Below are 15685 nucleotides of genomic sequence, written 5' to 3'. Positions count from 1 at the left end.
AAACTTCCCTCTTGAACTACAAAATCCTAAAAAAAAACTGGTTTGCAGCGACATCTAGTCGGAAGACTTGTTACAAATGTAAATCAACAAACGTTTCTTTACTTTCTTTCTTGTACTGGTAGTTCTAAAAAATACGAGTAGATGTCGCTAGTAGCGGCATCACCTTTTTTCCATTTTATTAGATTGATGAAACTGATTTAAACTTAAAATAATATTAAAACACTTACTGATTCAAATTTGTTTGCGTTTAATATTAACAATAAACTTTGTTAAGAAAGGAAACTTATCCTTGAACGCAATCGAAAGAGATAGTAAATCTATGTTTGTCTATGGCGCGTCAAAATGGCTGATTTCTGTGATGTCCGATTGGGGTTTTCGGGGTTTTCTAGTCTTTGTTTACTATAAAACACAATAAATGTTTAAACTTATTGACTCTTATGTGACGTAATAAAATGTTAATAGATATACAAACTTTGGACTGGTGTTTGTTTTCAAACAAGTGTGTGATTTGACAAAACGATTGGAACCAATCTCACCTTGTAAAGAGAAAATGGGGAACTGTTTTAGTAGTACAGGAGAGAAGGATCCTAAAACAAAAATCGACAGGGCTAATCCTCACGAGGAGGATGCTAGACCGTTCCAAACGCCCGTGCCGACTCCGCCCCCGGACCCTAGGTCCACTGTGAGCCAAGGTCCGGATACAAATGAGGTGGTGCCCACCCGTATTTTCGTCGCCCTTTATGATTACGACGCTAGAACTGATGAGGACTTAAGCTTTAGAAAGGGCGAGCATTTGGAGATCCTGAATGATACTCAAGGTGATTGGTGGTTAGCTAGGAGCAAGAAAACAAGACAAGAAGGATACATTCCATCGAACTATGTCGCTCGCCTACAGTCCATAGAGGCAGAACCGTGAGTAATAGTTTATAGCAATAAGATCTATGTGAAATTATGTGTTTTTCAGCATTAATACCATCTAGCTAGACAGCTGCATAAATCAATTTGCCATTCTAATTGTATGTTAAACAGCTGTTACGATATTTACCAACAGTAATTATGAGCACCCCAATTTTAGGTATTAAATCAAACTTGTTTACTTTCCATGTGTGTCTATTGTATACAGTATGAAGACCTTATTGCATTAGTATGAGAAGTGAAAGCACAATGGAATGTTCACATTATTATGTGCACTCACTGTTAACAGAGTATGAAAAAAATGCAGAAAGTTATTTAATTGTTACATGAGAATCACACACACAGAAGACTAAATAAACCATAGAAATAATTGTTGATTCTTATAATATGTTATCACACTTAATATCATACAAAGATAAATAAAGATATATAAATATAATGAGATACTCTTACACCAATCCACCAACTCCCACACTGACTGAGGTAAGCTTAATAAGGCCTACTGACATTTATTTATACTTTAATGCACAAAAAATATTAAGTACAAATGGTGGACTTAATACCTTAAGGCATCAGAAACAAATGTTCATGATAAGAAAATTAAATACCCTCACCAAGACTCAACCCCAGAACCTCTTCCGTTATCAGTACCCACCAGGCTAGAAGGCTGTTAAGTTCATGATTTGGCTACAATTTTACATGTCTATATAAAATGGATAATATTACCATATTAAGATGTCAGTGACCTGATCTCATGGAGTAGGATGGTCTCCATAAGTAAACTCGGTAACAATATGTACATAATGCACCTCCAGGCTTTACGGCTTATCTATTGGGTAGATGTCTGTACAAACAATAAGAATAGTTTGTCAGTTTACACTGTTTACAAAGTCCATTATAACAAAAAAATATTAAACAAAAATCTAATTTGTTTTGATAGTAGTATGGTTCACTGTGGCTCTGATTTTGCGGCAGCAATTTGTGAGTTGATTGTCAGCTGACGGCTGAAATAAAATCTTTTCATAAAAAAAAGACAAAAAGTTAACCATAATGGTATTATAAATATAACATTAAAAGTATTAACTTAATAACAGCAAGTAATAAATAGGTAATAATGGGTATGGTACTATAAGTACAATAATAATTGGGTAATTTCCTACATAGGTTTATTCCATATTAAAACAATTACCTACATAATGTGCAGTGGCTACTAATAAATCAAAACTAAAAATACAAAGAAAGTATTCATTTTATAAATAAAAATATAAATACACATCATCAGACTAAATGCCCATAGGCGATTACATAGGTTCCATAGGCGAAGTCACTGTTCCCTAGTCTATTCTGCCATTTAAAACTAAATCAATATTTAATATCTATTATGAGTAACATCACTCATAGAAATGTGTTAGCTTACAATATTTATTCTTACCTTTTATGATAGTATGTAGTTAATAGTTATACATAATATAAGCTGCAGGAAACATGAACCTCACAGTAGTGCCTGAAGTATAGGTCTTCAAACCCTAGGTTAGGGCTGGCTTGTACCCGGCGCACCAGAGATGATGATTGCTTGCACATGGTCAGATAGAAGTAATCCATATGCACTTCCGCAAACATCCCCGATGTGCTACAGTAGCGGTGCAGCCCCATCGGCGCCCAAAACCTGTTATTACATTGAACCGGGAGCTCTCTGCATATAATACCTCCATAATTTGCATGTGTATAAAGATCAATAGGCTCTAAATGGATGTGACTATTAACTTTCGTGCATCAAGCAAACTTAGGACAATCGTGTTAGCCCTCACTTTCTGTAATTACCTGAAAATCTAATGATTTATTATTGAATTTTGGGCCTTTATGAATACCACATCAACCAACAGTGATCCTTTCTGGTGGCCCTTTAAAGTTCATTACTAATGCTTGAATCTAAGAAATCCCATATTGCTGTACCTACCTCTCAGTCATAAAGACTGTGACATCATATAGTGACATGTTCTCATGTATTTTTATACATACCAACTTTATAAATACAATACCTGGAATGATTACCACAATATAAGATGAACAGTCTTTACTCTTTATGGTAAAAATACATTAAATTTGGAGATATAAAACATCCCAAATAGCTGAGAAAATACTAAACTAAATAATTTTTTATGTTGATTACAAAACAATGACAAGCAATTGACAAAGAAAGATCTAGATTATTTATCAGTAGATTTGTTTCTATTCAAAAAAGGTTGAAGACCACTTTTAGTAGTTGATCTGACAAGCACTTTACCTGTCTGTGTTAAGCAATCTGCATGTATTTTTAATACCAATGATAAAGTAGCATAACATTTTTCTTGAATTTCACATTTTTAACTGATGAATTTTAACTAAGTCTGCATAGTTTACAATGAATATTTTTCATCGTAATAAAACACTATTTACAGTCACAGACATAAATTACTGATCCATCTAAGGTTCAAGCTAATTTGGTTGTCAATACTAACGGTATGAAATGTCCAATGTAAAGGAAACCTGTAGGAAGGAAATGGCTCAGCAGTTAAAGTCCGTGACTGTACAGTCAAGTGTTGAAATATGAGTGTACACACCATACTCAAAAATATGTCACATAACACATATGAAAGCAAATTAAGAGCTATGCAACATATTTTTGAGTAAGTTAATATGCACCCATATTTTTGCACTTGACTGTACCTAACATAGTGTTTTATTTCCTGCACTATCTCAACTAGGATGTCCCACACCACTGTGTGGCTAGCTACCTACTATCAATTATAAATTGTTATTTTAATTTCACCCCTGAAGCGACACTAGTTTTTTACCAGTCAGCTTAACCTTATTTCATTGTTCCATTGAATATGCATGAAATTTACCATCATAGGGGCATATTCAGACAAAGAAACAATATCATATTTATGCACTTCATGCTTGTTATTTGGCGTAAGAAGTGTCAGCGTGGTTATGCGAATACTAAATCCCTACTAATTATGCTACATATAGAACCATCCCTTTTTGTTAAGCTGTTACAGAATGGTAGATACTTTTGAAGTACTTCTTCATACTTACACAACGGAACCGATTTGGTACCGTGGACGGACATAGAATAGTTTTTATCACAGATGTCGTCATTCTTCGCAGAGGAAGTCGCGAGCACAAGCTAGGCAGTATCATATTTTACGTTTCTGAATAAGGCCCGTAGATTTTGTCACATGACTAATGATGCACTTCCTAACCGAAGATTATCCAAGAGTCTGGCGCCAGTGCTATATTAATTTATGCTCTATCATATTAGTCATAAATGATATGATACATAATTTAATAAACCTCATGTTTCGAAATACCTACAGCTTTAACCTACTTAGCGCTTGTTGACATTAACTTTACTCTCTGAATTCGTCAACTCCTTTCGGGATGTTACAGTCTTACAGTTAAGCTACTTACATAATTCTTAAAACAAATGTTGGTCCTTGCAAGATCTGTTCACAAAATTAATCAGCGGAGAGGGGACCATTTTTAATCGACCCGAGAATGGAGAAATGTATATAGTTAAACAAAGATAAGTTGGCAGCAATTTTGATAGCCCAGACCGTGCACGGGTTATTTTAAACGCCGAACTTCTATGAAATTATGAAGTTTACCTGACACTTGCACCGTCTGTGCTAACAAAATCGCTGCAAACTTATTTTGGTCTGACTCTATCGCGATGTTGATGATGGAAACTTGAATCCGATGCTGATTTTCCTGTCCGTGTAGGTATCAGTTTGGATGCCTCTTTCCTATGGGTAAGTGTCAATTGTTCTGCTAATATAAACACAGCAATAACATTCGTTTTTATCTTTTTCTTCTTCCAGTGCCTCTCCAACGAGAAGTGGGCTGTCATAAGCGAGGAATAATATGCGTGTGCTCTGTTTAAACCATTGTTCGAAGATTTTTGAGAAATTAGTTCGGATTATAGTTTCCCTTGAATCTTTCCCTTCTGAATAATGAGTCGAGACTCGTTTCGCATAATATGACCAAGGCCAGCTTGCGTTTTTTGACTGTCTATCAAACTCGACCTCTTTATATACTAACTGCAGTACTCTTTCGTTAGACAAAACTGACGGGGAGTTGAACACAACTGCTTAAGTCGCGCTTTCAAGTATACAAGCTTAAAGAAGTCAAAACTCACTATTCTAATAAGCAAGGGTCGGACAAAAAGTGCGGATGACGTAAAAATGACGTAATCTTGCACACAGGATGATGTTTGAGTTTGTATTTAAACTTCCGTGTGACATGTAGTAACAAATTAGTATTAATGAAGTAACAAAATAATCGTAAATAAATCCATGGAATTAATAATACATTTATGCATTTTTTTATGAAATTACGAAAGTTTTCATTTTGTAGTTGCACCCAGGGTATATTTGCTGCTATCATAAAATTTGTAAGGTTCATATTAAATTCACTTTGCCCTTTTTTTCTACGTTTCCGACATGTTTGGCTGTCTCCAAATGTCTTTTAATATTGCTTACCTTCGTTGGTACATCTTGATTACAGCAAGAGCAGTATACGTGTTTGTCACGTACCTCTAAAAACGGAAAATTGCCACAATATTCGAGTAAAGATGACATTTTAGAGCGTTTTCTTATACATTAGTAAATATAAATTTTAGCTAAATATAATCGTGAAGATACAATAGCTAAACAAAAACGAAGTCAATTTATTGTTAATCTGATTGACAATGTGTCAGTCAAAAACGTACATACTCATTTCAAGTGGCGATATCGTTTAATAAAGAGGTTGATAAATGATAAGTGATAATTGTTTATGAAAATCAAAAATACTATTTGAAATCATCCTATAAGTGGTTTGACGTCATGCGCACTTTTTGTCCGACCCCTGCTAATAAGGTATATTGCACCCTTATACTCCTTGCCTTTCCATATTAATCTCTCAAATGTGGCGTTCCATGCTGAAACCCTTATCCTCCATGTGCAGAGTATATCAAGGACCCTTCTCTCATGGAAACCACAGATTAGGAAACAAAGACTGGAGGTCCGCCTTCGTGGATGACAGCACCTATATTCTTCTAGCAAATCTGTCACATCTCGTATTCAACGTTTAAAATTGGAACGGAATAAAAACGGCCTATTGGAAAATACTTCGTTTGTTGGTCTATTTGCCTATCGCTCGAGTATGCAAAAAGCCACAAAAAGCGATAGAGAAGCAGATACCGGAATTTCGATCTTCGCAGGGCCCTTTGATTTGCCACCACTTCGTTTGTTCGTCTATGTCTCTCTATCGCTCAAAACCAAGTTTCAATATTCGATATTCGCGGTAGACCCTAGTTTTGAGTTTTGTTGTCAACTAACCAGAACAGTATATATGCGGTCATCAATCATAGATCCAAATTTAAGTCAGATTTAGTATTAATAGTAAACTGCGCAGTTGCCTAATCAACGGGCAGCCAGCCTGTGGAAGCGGATTCATTTTCAGCATTATGCAAAACCAACAAAAGCCTTATTTCCGCCCGCCGGTTCCCTTCATGTATTCCGAGTTCAGGCTAACCGCAACCTTGACTTTGCCGCTATTGAAATTACACAGATGTCATGTCATGGTGGTCGTTTGTTCAGTGCTGGCTTCTACCCGTGACTATATCTGCGTGGCATGATGATTTTGTTATAATAAAAAAAACTCATATGTCCTTTCCCGGCCCTGGAAGTCAAAGTACGAGTATCTTTATGCTAAACTACGTTTTTATTGGTTCAGTGGTTCAATTCAATTTTTTATTAACCGACTTCAATTTCATAGAAGGAGGAGGTTCTGTATTCGGTTGTGGCTATTTTTTGTTATGTATGTTCACCGATTACTCCGACACCCGTGGTCCGATTTGAGTAATTCTTTTTTTGTGTGAAAGGAGTTACCTCTAAGGTGGTCCCATAATATTTTTTGGTCTGATCTGATGATGAAATCCACGAGGAATAGAGGGAATTCGTCCATTTTTAAAGGCACATGTATGGTGATTTGACTGTATTCTTAAGCAACTCAAGCATTTCCTATCGAAATCTACCAATTTGATGTACTGCAACTGTAGCCTTACCACGAGTTTGACTCTACGTATTAGCTGACGTGTTCGTAACTTACTTTCTATAAATCTCGCTCGCACTAATAGGACTCCAGTATGAGCGTGATGCATAGAAAGTAAGTTACGCTATCGAATATGTCAGTGTCAAACTCGTGGTAAGGCTACTTACTGATTATGAAGACCACGGGCGATATGTGGAACTACCCTCTTATAATTGGGTGTATTATGATTTTTCATGTAAGAGGTGAGGGGAAGGTGTAAGAGGTGAAGGTAGACGGGGGGTCTGAGGTTGGGGATTGACGAGTCAGGGTTTGAAGGGTTAGGGGTTAAGGGGGTCGGTGAGTTTATGGGTCGGGGATAGGGTTTGGTACTTTCGGTACCGGTATTTCACGGGATTTTAAGCCCAGCTAAGAACCGGGAATTCAATTTGAAAATCCCGGTATTCCCGGTACTTTCAGGAAATACTTATAAGCAGCATGTTTGACTATAAATTATATTTTGTTATGTTTATTTCATTGAAATATTTATTAAATTGCCGTACAAAAACATACGAATGCGCGTAGTTACAATTTAATTTTACTAATCATCACTAACTATCAGTGGGTGGCAGCTTTGGCCACGGCGATAATCACCCTCGCCCCGTCTACCCGCTTGACCGCAGCCCCGCACAGGTAAGTCAGGTAGTCATTCGGTCATCGCTTATCGTTCGTCTAAACAGGGGGAGGAAACCAGAGTGTTCGGGCTTTCTCGTGTCCGTCCGGCTCGACATTGCTCCGAGAAATTATTAGGGTTGGCACAACTTGACGTCCCTTTGCGTGCACAACCACAGATAAGATAATTACATGAATTTTGACAACCCTAAACAGCCGAAAGGGGTAGTTCCATACATTAGAAAGGGATAACATGATTTGGCCCTGAATCGCTGTCAAACTTCGGCTTCGTAGGAAGTTTCTTTTCTGTACGGTAGTACTATTATTTATTCTGTGGTATGTAAAATATTGAAGAAGGTACTCTAATAGAGTAGCTAAACTAACTACTTTAATACTACCTGATCATTGGAAAGATTTTTTTATTGTAAGACTGTGATTTAATATTTATAGTGTTAAGACCGATATATCGTTAATGGTTCCTTTTTTTTGGGTTTCTTTAAGTTAAAGTTGATTATTTTAGTCCTAGACTGCTTTTAGTTAAATATTCTACTGTTATGATAATATTATTATTACTCGTCGACTGTAATGCTAGAACTAAGATTTTGTATAGCAAACTATAATTGCGTACTTTTCATCTATGGGCTCGCAACTCAACATAAGATTCTTTTTGATACGATGTAGTCAACTATAATAAAGATCGACCAACCACGTGCCGCCACGCTCACATACAAAAGACTAAACGGGCGGGGTGTCGATGTCGCGCGGTTTCGCGAAGTTTATCTCTTTTGTACTATTTTATTATTTTTGTCTACTGAGATACTTACCAATTTTCATTAATTATTTAGGTTTTATAGTAAAAAAAGCATTGTTTTAGATGAGTTGTAGGAAAAGTATCATATACAATAGAGATATAATCAAACTTTTCAATCTTGTACCTTAGGCAACCACGCTTCGTTGCCTAAACAAGGTACTCGACTGAAAAGCTTTCTAATACAGTATGTAAGTTAATCACGATATTAAATTTGCCTATGTCGTACATTTTGGCTGGTCTCACGTTGAAATTTTTTATGGGAGAGTCATTTTTTTCACGATGACGGGGTTGGCCCCATAATAAAAGTTGCTCAGTATGACCTACTCCGATGCTCGCTGCTCACTTTGGCGGAGGCGGTGCCCACCACCAGACATATGTGCCAGTGTCGGAGCATTTACCACCCGCCACAAAGAACCATGGCCCATCTGGAAGGCGATGAACAGGCTCAGGTCTCAGGTTGGCCGCTGTAAACAGAGCATGGTCGAATGGGGACTGCTTCGTGGCCACTCTATCCAATGTGCTTGCGACACTGCACCACAAACCATGGCGCACCTGATGGATTGCCCCGCGTGCCCGCACTCGTGCTCTGAATCTGACCTGAGAGATGCCACGGTCCGGGCTGTCAGTACCGCTGCTTTCTGGGCATCCACTGTTTAGGGGAACCTCGACACGAAAGAAGAGAGAAGAAGTATGACCTAAATATTAACGCGTTTTAGTTAATTTACTGTGATTATTAAATTATAATACGAAAATTGGTCAAAACGCAAAATGCTGTTCTTTTATTTAAAATGAAATAATTAGACCAGTTCCGAAAGTACCGGGAATTCCCGGTTCCATTTTCCACCGGTACCGAAAATCCTAGTTCTTTAAAACAGTACCGGTTCTGCAATCCCTAGTCGGGGATTGAGGGGTTGGGAGTTGAGGAATCAGGGGATAGGAGTTCAGTGGTCGGGGGTTGTAAGTTGAGGGATTGGGGGTTAGAATTAGGAGTTTAAGGCTGTAGGGTTGAGGGGTCGGGGATTGGCAGTTGAAGGTTTGGTGTTTCAGGGTCGAGGGGTTCAGTGATCAGGGGTTGATGTGCTGTAAGGTTGAGTGATCGGAGGGTTGAGGGATTGGGTCAGTGGCGGGGCGGACGATACATTTAGAATACCTAGTGGCAGGAATGATTTCTCAGACGGACTCTAGGAAAATCCTGATTGTTTATTAAAGTTAAAGGATTTATTATGTTAAACATGATTGTGCTTTTAATTCATGTGTCACGCGTCACTCAAAAGCCCTTAACAATGCCTTAAAACTAAAAATTAAAAATAAAAACTTTTTACAAAAAAAATTTGGGCATCGGGTCTGGAGGGAGTTCGCATAAACAAAGAAAAATTACAACCGGTATTTTAAGTTTTTTTGGTTACATTTGTTCCTCAGTGCAGAAAATACAAGCCCCGGGCTTCGTCGACTTGTCACCAAGTCGTATTTACCATGTGAAAAATTATATTAATGAGTAATATTCATAAATATTATGATTTATAAATTCAAGATTGACTCATGAAGCTTATTTCATGGCTAGTAATCAAAGTAATATATATTCAAGCGCTATTACAAACAATATAAGCATTTTTAAAAATCGGTGAAAGTTTTAATGTACCTAGTTATATTTAGGCCATTTGCGCCATCCAGGGTTATGGACGTTATGGTGCTCCCACATTGGCTGTTATAAAATGGTAAACAACATCATGTGACAGGGACAACATGATAGTAATTTATTGTGTTGTTCCTGTCACACGATGTTATATAACATTTTATAACGGCCAATGTGGGAGCACCATTAGCCACTAATTCGGGGTTAACCGATTAAACCCGGAGTTACCAGTACAATTTAACTCTGTATTAACGGTAACTCCAAGTTACCCTGGGTTACCCTGGATGGTGCAAGTGGCCCTAAGTATGTTTTTCCAATTTTCCTCATTTCACATTTCACGATCGCAAGTCGCCAGGTTTGTTGCCTTTGAGTTAGAGTTACACAATAGCTACCTATACATAGCAAACCTATACTATGGAAGAAAATCCATCTCAAATATTTTACAAGGAATACGAGTAGGAGCTGGTGAATGGGCGACTGAGTTAGGCGATTATTGTATAGTAGGTGGATGATATAATTAATATTTGTAAATTTACCGTATTTTGCATTACCTTCACTTAAAATTTGATGTGATGAAAAACATGTGTGTCACGGGGAGGTGCGCTCCGCTGGGTTGTATATCATAGTTTCGGACACGTACTCTCGGAGTATCCTGCTGTCGAATGTTCGTTGATTCGACTGTCGCTGGATCGAATGTTCGCTGGGTCGAAAAGCGTAGAAAAAAAAAATTTACCTCCCGAACATGTGAAGAGGGGGTAATTTTTTTTCGGTTAAACCCTAAGGTAAAAACCTTTTTTTTTAATCGGTCCAGTCATTTTGGAGTTTATTCGTTACAAAAAGAAAAATCCTAAAATACAAATGTTTTCTCTTTAATATTAGTATAAATATAGTTTTGTTTTTTAATCTGAACATGACACTAAAAATCATTAGAAGTAAAAAAGGATGATAAAATAAAACTCTTGATTACTCAATCGTTTATGCACAATTCGGCCACAAGTATTTCGACCCAGCGAACATTCGATCCAGCAACATTCGAATCAACGAACATTCGATAGCAGGATACTCCGAGAGTACGTGTCCGAAACTATGATATACACTCGCTTCGCTGCGCGCTCATCGGATTACTTGTAACTCTCGTAAATAATTGTGCCCATACCCGTATTGCACAATGTACTTTTAATATAACCAAAACAAAGTCGTATAAAGTAGATCAGAAAATTATCTAATTAAAATCTTGTAAGGTGGAATGTAGCCTGTAATGACTATATGTAACTAGTTTTTCTTTCTCAGATAAAAACATCGTGACAAAAACTCGTCATTATTGCAATAATAGCCCTATGAATGTTTTTATTTAACGATTGCTTTATCTCCGACTTAGAACTAAGTTTTCCGTTTTTTGTTATTGTATTTTTTCCACTTATTATCTATTGCCCTTTCCTCGGAAGGCGTGATTTATTCCTTTACCGTCAGTGTGTTTATAATGCCGTTGGTATAAATTACCATCGATTCTTGATTCAATTACAAATCAATCGTCACCTAAACGGCGCGTACTTAGGTACAATTATACCTACAATACCTAGTAGAATTTCTGCTTTATAGAAATTGTATCTAATCCAGCATTTCTGTAACTTAGGGTCGCGAACACATTGATGCAGTGTTGCCAAGTGTACGATAATTATCGTACATATACGATAATTTGGGCTCCGGTACCTTGTTCGTTCCAAAGAGCTTTATCGTACGCCAAAGTACATTAATTTCAGCCCTTAGACGATGGCACCCAAAAAGTCTAGAACTAGAAGCAAAACAAGACCTGTTCATTCAGAAATCGGCTACAATTAGCACCTTTTGGGTGTTCGGCTCCTTAGTTTAAATAAAAAATGATGAAATTTTGTGTACAAACCGTTTGGATGTATCACAAAAAAAAACACAAATATAAAACTGATTTTTGCCCAATTTAGACGAAAATTGCGTTTTCTGTGATTATAGGGGTAGTGTCTTTTTGAATTTGGCAGGTTTTGTTAGGTGTTTCGATTGGCCAATCGAACAATCATTTTACGAGTAGTATATGGGAAATTATAATAGCTTGATTGCAAGGCATTTTTAGGTAACATTCGCAAAAGCGCGAATCATATCTACGAGTACCTAGATACGATTCTACGAATGTTCATTTATTGTATTAGATAGATAAGCAGAGACATCGTTAGAAAAAACTGCATCTTTTCACGAATGTTATATTCATGGTATCCCACAATAAGCGTATTATGACATACAGGAATATTACCTAATATGAGTATATGATCCAATTTGCTGAATTGTTTATATATAAGGGCTCCTCTACACGATGGCCCCGCGTAGGCCAGTCCAAGGGACGCAGCTATGCGGTGAAATGAGATAGCAATATCACTTGCTTCCTGTAACGCATAAATGCGTCCCTAGAACTGGTTTACGCTGGGCCATCATGTAGAGGAGCCATAATACTGTGTCGAATCGTTAGAAAGGATTCGAGTAGTCCACAATCTGTTTTTTTTTTTTACTATAAAATACTACGCCGTACATTTTATATACAAAAATCAAATGAGCGTCTTATACTACTTACTACGGCCAGTAATTCCAAGTAAAAAAAAACAGACTATAATCCGAAAAATATTTAATAATCAAAGTCACCTCAATGAAAATTAAGTAAGTAGTTATGATTATAATAAAGTGCATCGCGTTTTGCACGCATTCCTGGCGGACTGCATAAACGGGGTCAGACACAAACACGCTTCACTGGTAATTAACATGGCATTTAAACGTCAAAAGAATTGATTCAATGAAACGTTAATATTGACTTCCAACAGGACATAATGAACAGATCAGTGGAACCAGCTCAATTTGCTGTAATGCCGCTAGTGGCGCGGCCGCTTTGCACCATCTTACACAGTATGTTTGTAGTTTTTCATGTAACTTGGCAAACCGTTGGATGAATTTGTAACAAACACAAATGTCAAAATGACAGATAAAGACAAACGATTATCAAAGGCTTGTTAGACTTGACAAGCGTTTATGAATAATGCCAATAGTCTGTGACTAACTAGCGAGATAGGTAATTTTTGTCACGTGACGTTATAGTAGTCTCTGAAGCTGGACATCTGTTTGGGACGTATTATCCATCGGACTTAACACGATTACGCTACGACTACGAGATATATAGGACAGGTAATTTTCTTACCTAATCCTACTTGTATGAGAAATGCAACAAATCTTTTTGAATGCGACTAAATCATATGTAACTCAATGTCGTCCGACATTTTTTTTTTATGATACAGGAGGCAAACGAGCAGACGGATCACCTGATGGTAAGCGATTACCGCCGCCCATGGACACCTGCAACACCAGAGGAAGTCCGGCAACCTCGCGGTACTTCACCCGATGTCGCTGATGAGTGATAACACGTGTCGTGGGACAATTGTCCCTGATCTATCCGTGGTTTAATATCTCATCTTTCAACAGTATCAACTCAAAGTTGTTAAAATTATTTGGAGCACGAATGTTATCGATTGAGCGTTGAGGCTCGCAGCCCGAAAGCTTCTTAATTCCCTTTACGACTGCCGTCATAAACCGGGATCAGTGGTTTATTTAAAGCATCCTAGCTCCTACAGAGCTTCATGATTTTTTATTTATGCTCTTCATTTTGCATAATTAATATATTCGTGAAATAGTTTTCATTCTTCAAATCACGCATCAAAGGCCCCAGTTAATCCATACCATGAGAAAGCAAACAATCAGCTCCTTGCAAAACCGGTGGGCTTACAGGAAAGCGGCTCCTAGGCAAACACGCAAATTGTAAGACAAACATCAACGTGCGGGTTTCCTTTGCTTTGTATCCTCGATCTTGCCGCTTCGCTCGCTAATGCTTGACTTAAGGTTGCATGCCTAACGGGACGACGCAGGGATGAGGTAATTTTTATGTATCTGCCATTTAAATTTAGAAATGCTACCTATTTTTCAAATTGGGAGTGCAGATGTCCTTACAAACGAGAAAGACAAAAAGGTGCGCCTGCTGATGATTTTTCATGGTTAAGGGAACCCTTTTCTTTCGCTGAAACTGTGTTATAGTCAAATCGTTCCTCTGCTTAGTCAAATAATCTCTCACACCACACAGTTCGTCCAAATTAATATATCATATATTTGGTAGGGGAGAGTGAGGTACAGTGGATCACTGCTTTTCCTAAGAGCGCCATTTTCACTTCAAATTGTATCGTTTTTTTTGTGTTATGTAATACGGAAAATATGTAGATGTCAGTGGACTTACGAATAAATTAAGATGGGTTTGAAAAAAGTGGAGAAAGACCCAACACTGACAAGGCACAGGCTGTCCAAGTGTTATTTTTACGCCATAATTTCATAGAAGTTTGACGTTTAAAATAACACTTGCACAGTCTTGGCTATCAAATTCGCTGCAGACTTATCTTGGTCTAACTCTACTTGGTAGTAGCCGATGCTCACCACTGCGAATATTGGTTCTGACTATGGCTGAGATGGTAACTAGTTAGGCACACGGAGGGGAAGCGATAACGTCTTAAGCGCTTACCTCTGTACAAGTAATATTTGCAAAGTTGTTTCAAAAATTCAATTGTTACCTTTGATCCACTGTATCCCACTTTCCCCTACACTTAAATTATCGATAAATCAAACTATACCAGTTAATATACGATAACAGCCTATAAAGGTTGCTTAAAAAGGAACGATCGTTGTGAGTGATAGTTTTTCTTGAACTCTCTATTGGTATTTCATAGCTTATTTAACGAAATAGTTCTCATCATTATTGACTATATATATTACTTGCATAAATACAATCATGTATCTTTTAAAGGCATACATTTGAAGATACACTTTCGTTTTATACTTTACGTATTATATTGAGTACGTGTGTTTCAAGTATTATTCTCCGTGTACGTCATACGTTATGCAAAATAAAATGAGACCAGATGCAGATCTATACGTCTTTTAAATAGTGAACTAACCACTATCGCTTTACGACATTAAAGAAGCTGTCAACTTGATTGTGGGCGTAAAAAACACTCAAACAGTACGTAATCAAAGTAACATCCGGTTTACATCCGTGCGGTTTCAGAGGGCGACATTTTATTTGTGTTAACTATTAACCATGATTTTCCGATGATTTTCTTGCCCACAACCCTACTTCGTAGCTTGTTTAACGGACCTGTGACTGTCTACTTGGCGATTTGAATAAAACCATCTGGCTGACAGAGCAAACATCTTATGGATCTTAAGTATTAGACAACACGACGACCGGTAACGTTACTCGGGGAATAACTAGGTACTAAGTGAATTACTACTCTATTGTTAGCGTAATTACTTTCTTAGTTCTAGGTTAAGCGAAATTTCTTCTGACCAAGTCTTACTTGCGCATTCTTATTTACCGTTGTACTCAGTTGTAGCACTTGTAGCCGTTGTAGGCACTAATCGTCAATTCATATTTTGCGAACATGATATGAAAACATTTTTTGTAATAATAATCTTAGGGTAGATGTCGATACATTAAGTGGCGAGTTGGCGTATGCTTAAAGTCCATTAAAACCCTACCATCAGCCATC

General features: G+C 37.4%; 1 protein-coding gene across 1 annotated transcript in view; it reads left to right on the top strand.

Moving 5' to 3' along the window:
- The first annotated feature begins 326 nt into the window (after positions 1-326).
- The window catches only part of LOC133527589 (tyrosine-protein kinase Src42A), a 97538-nt gene continuing 82179 nt past the window's right edge, over positions 327-15685 (top strand). Inside the window, exon 1 of the mRNA XM_061864654.1 lies at positions 327-912. Within this exon, the coding sequence (XP_061720638.1) occupies positions 551-912 (362 nt within the window). The 5' untranslated portion in view covers positions 327-550. The remainder of the gene's footprint in view (positions 913-15685) is intronic.

The sequence above is a fragment of the Cydia pomonella genome, chromosome 18, assembly GCF_033807575.1.
Source record: "Cydia pomonella isolate Wapato2018A chromosome 18, ilCydPomo1, whole genome shotgun sequence".
In the NCBI taxonomy this organism is placed as follows: domain Eukaryota; kingdom Metazoa; phylum Arthropoda; class Insecta; order Lepidoptera; family Tortricidae; genus Cydia; species Cydia pomonella.
The sequence above is the reverse complement of the archived record's forward strand: the minus strand, read 5'-3'. Positions and strand labels throughout refer to the sequence as shown.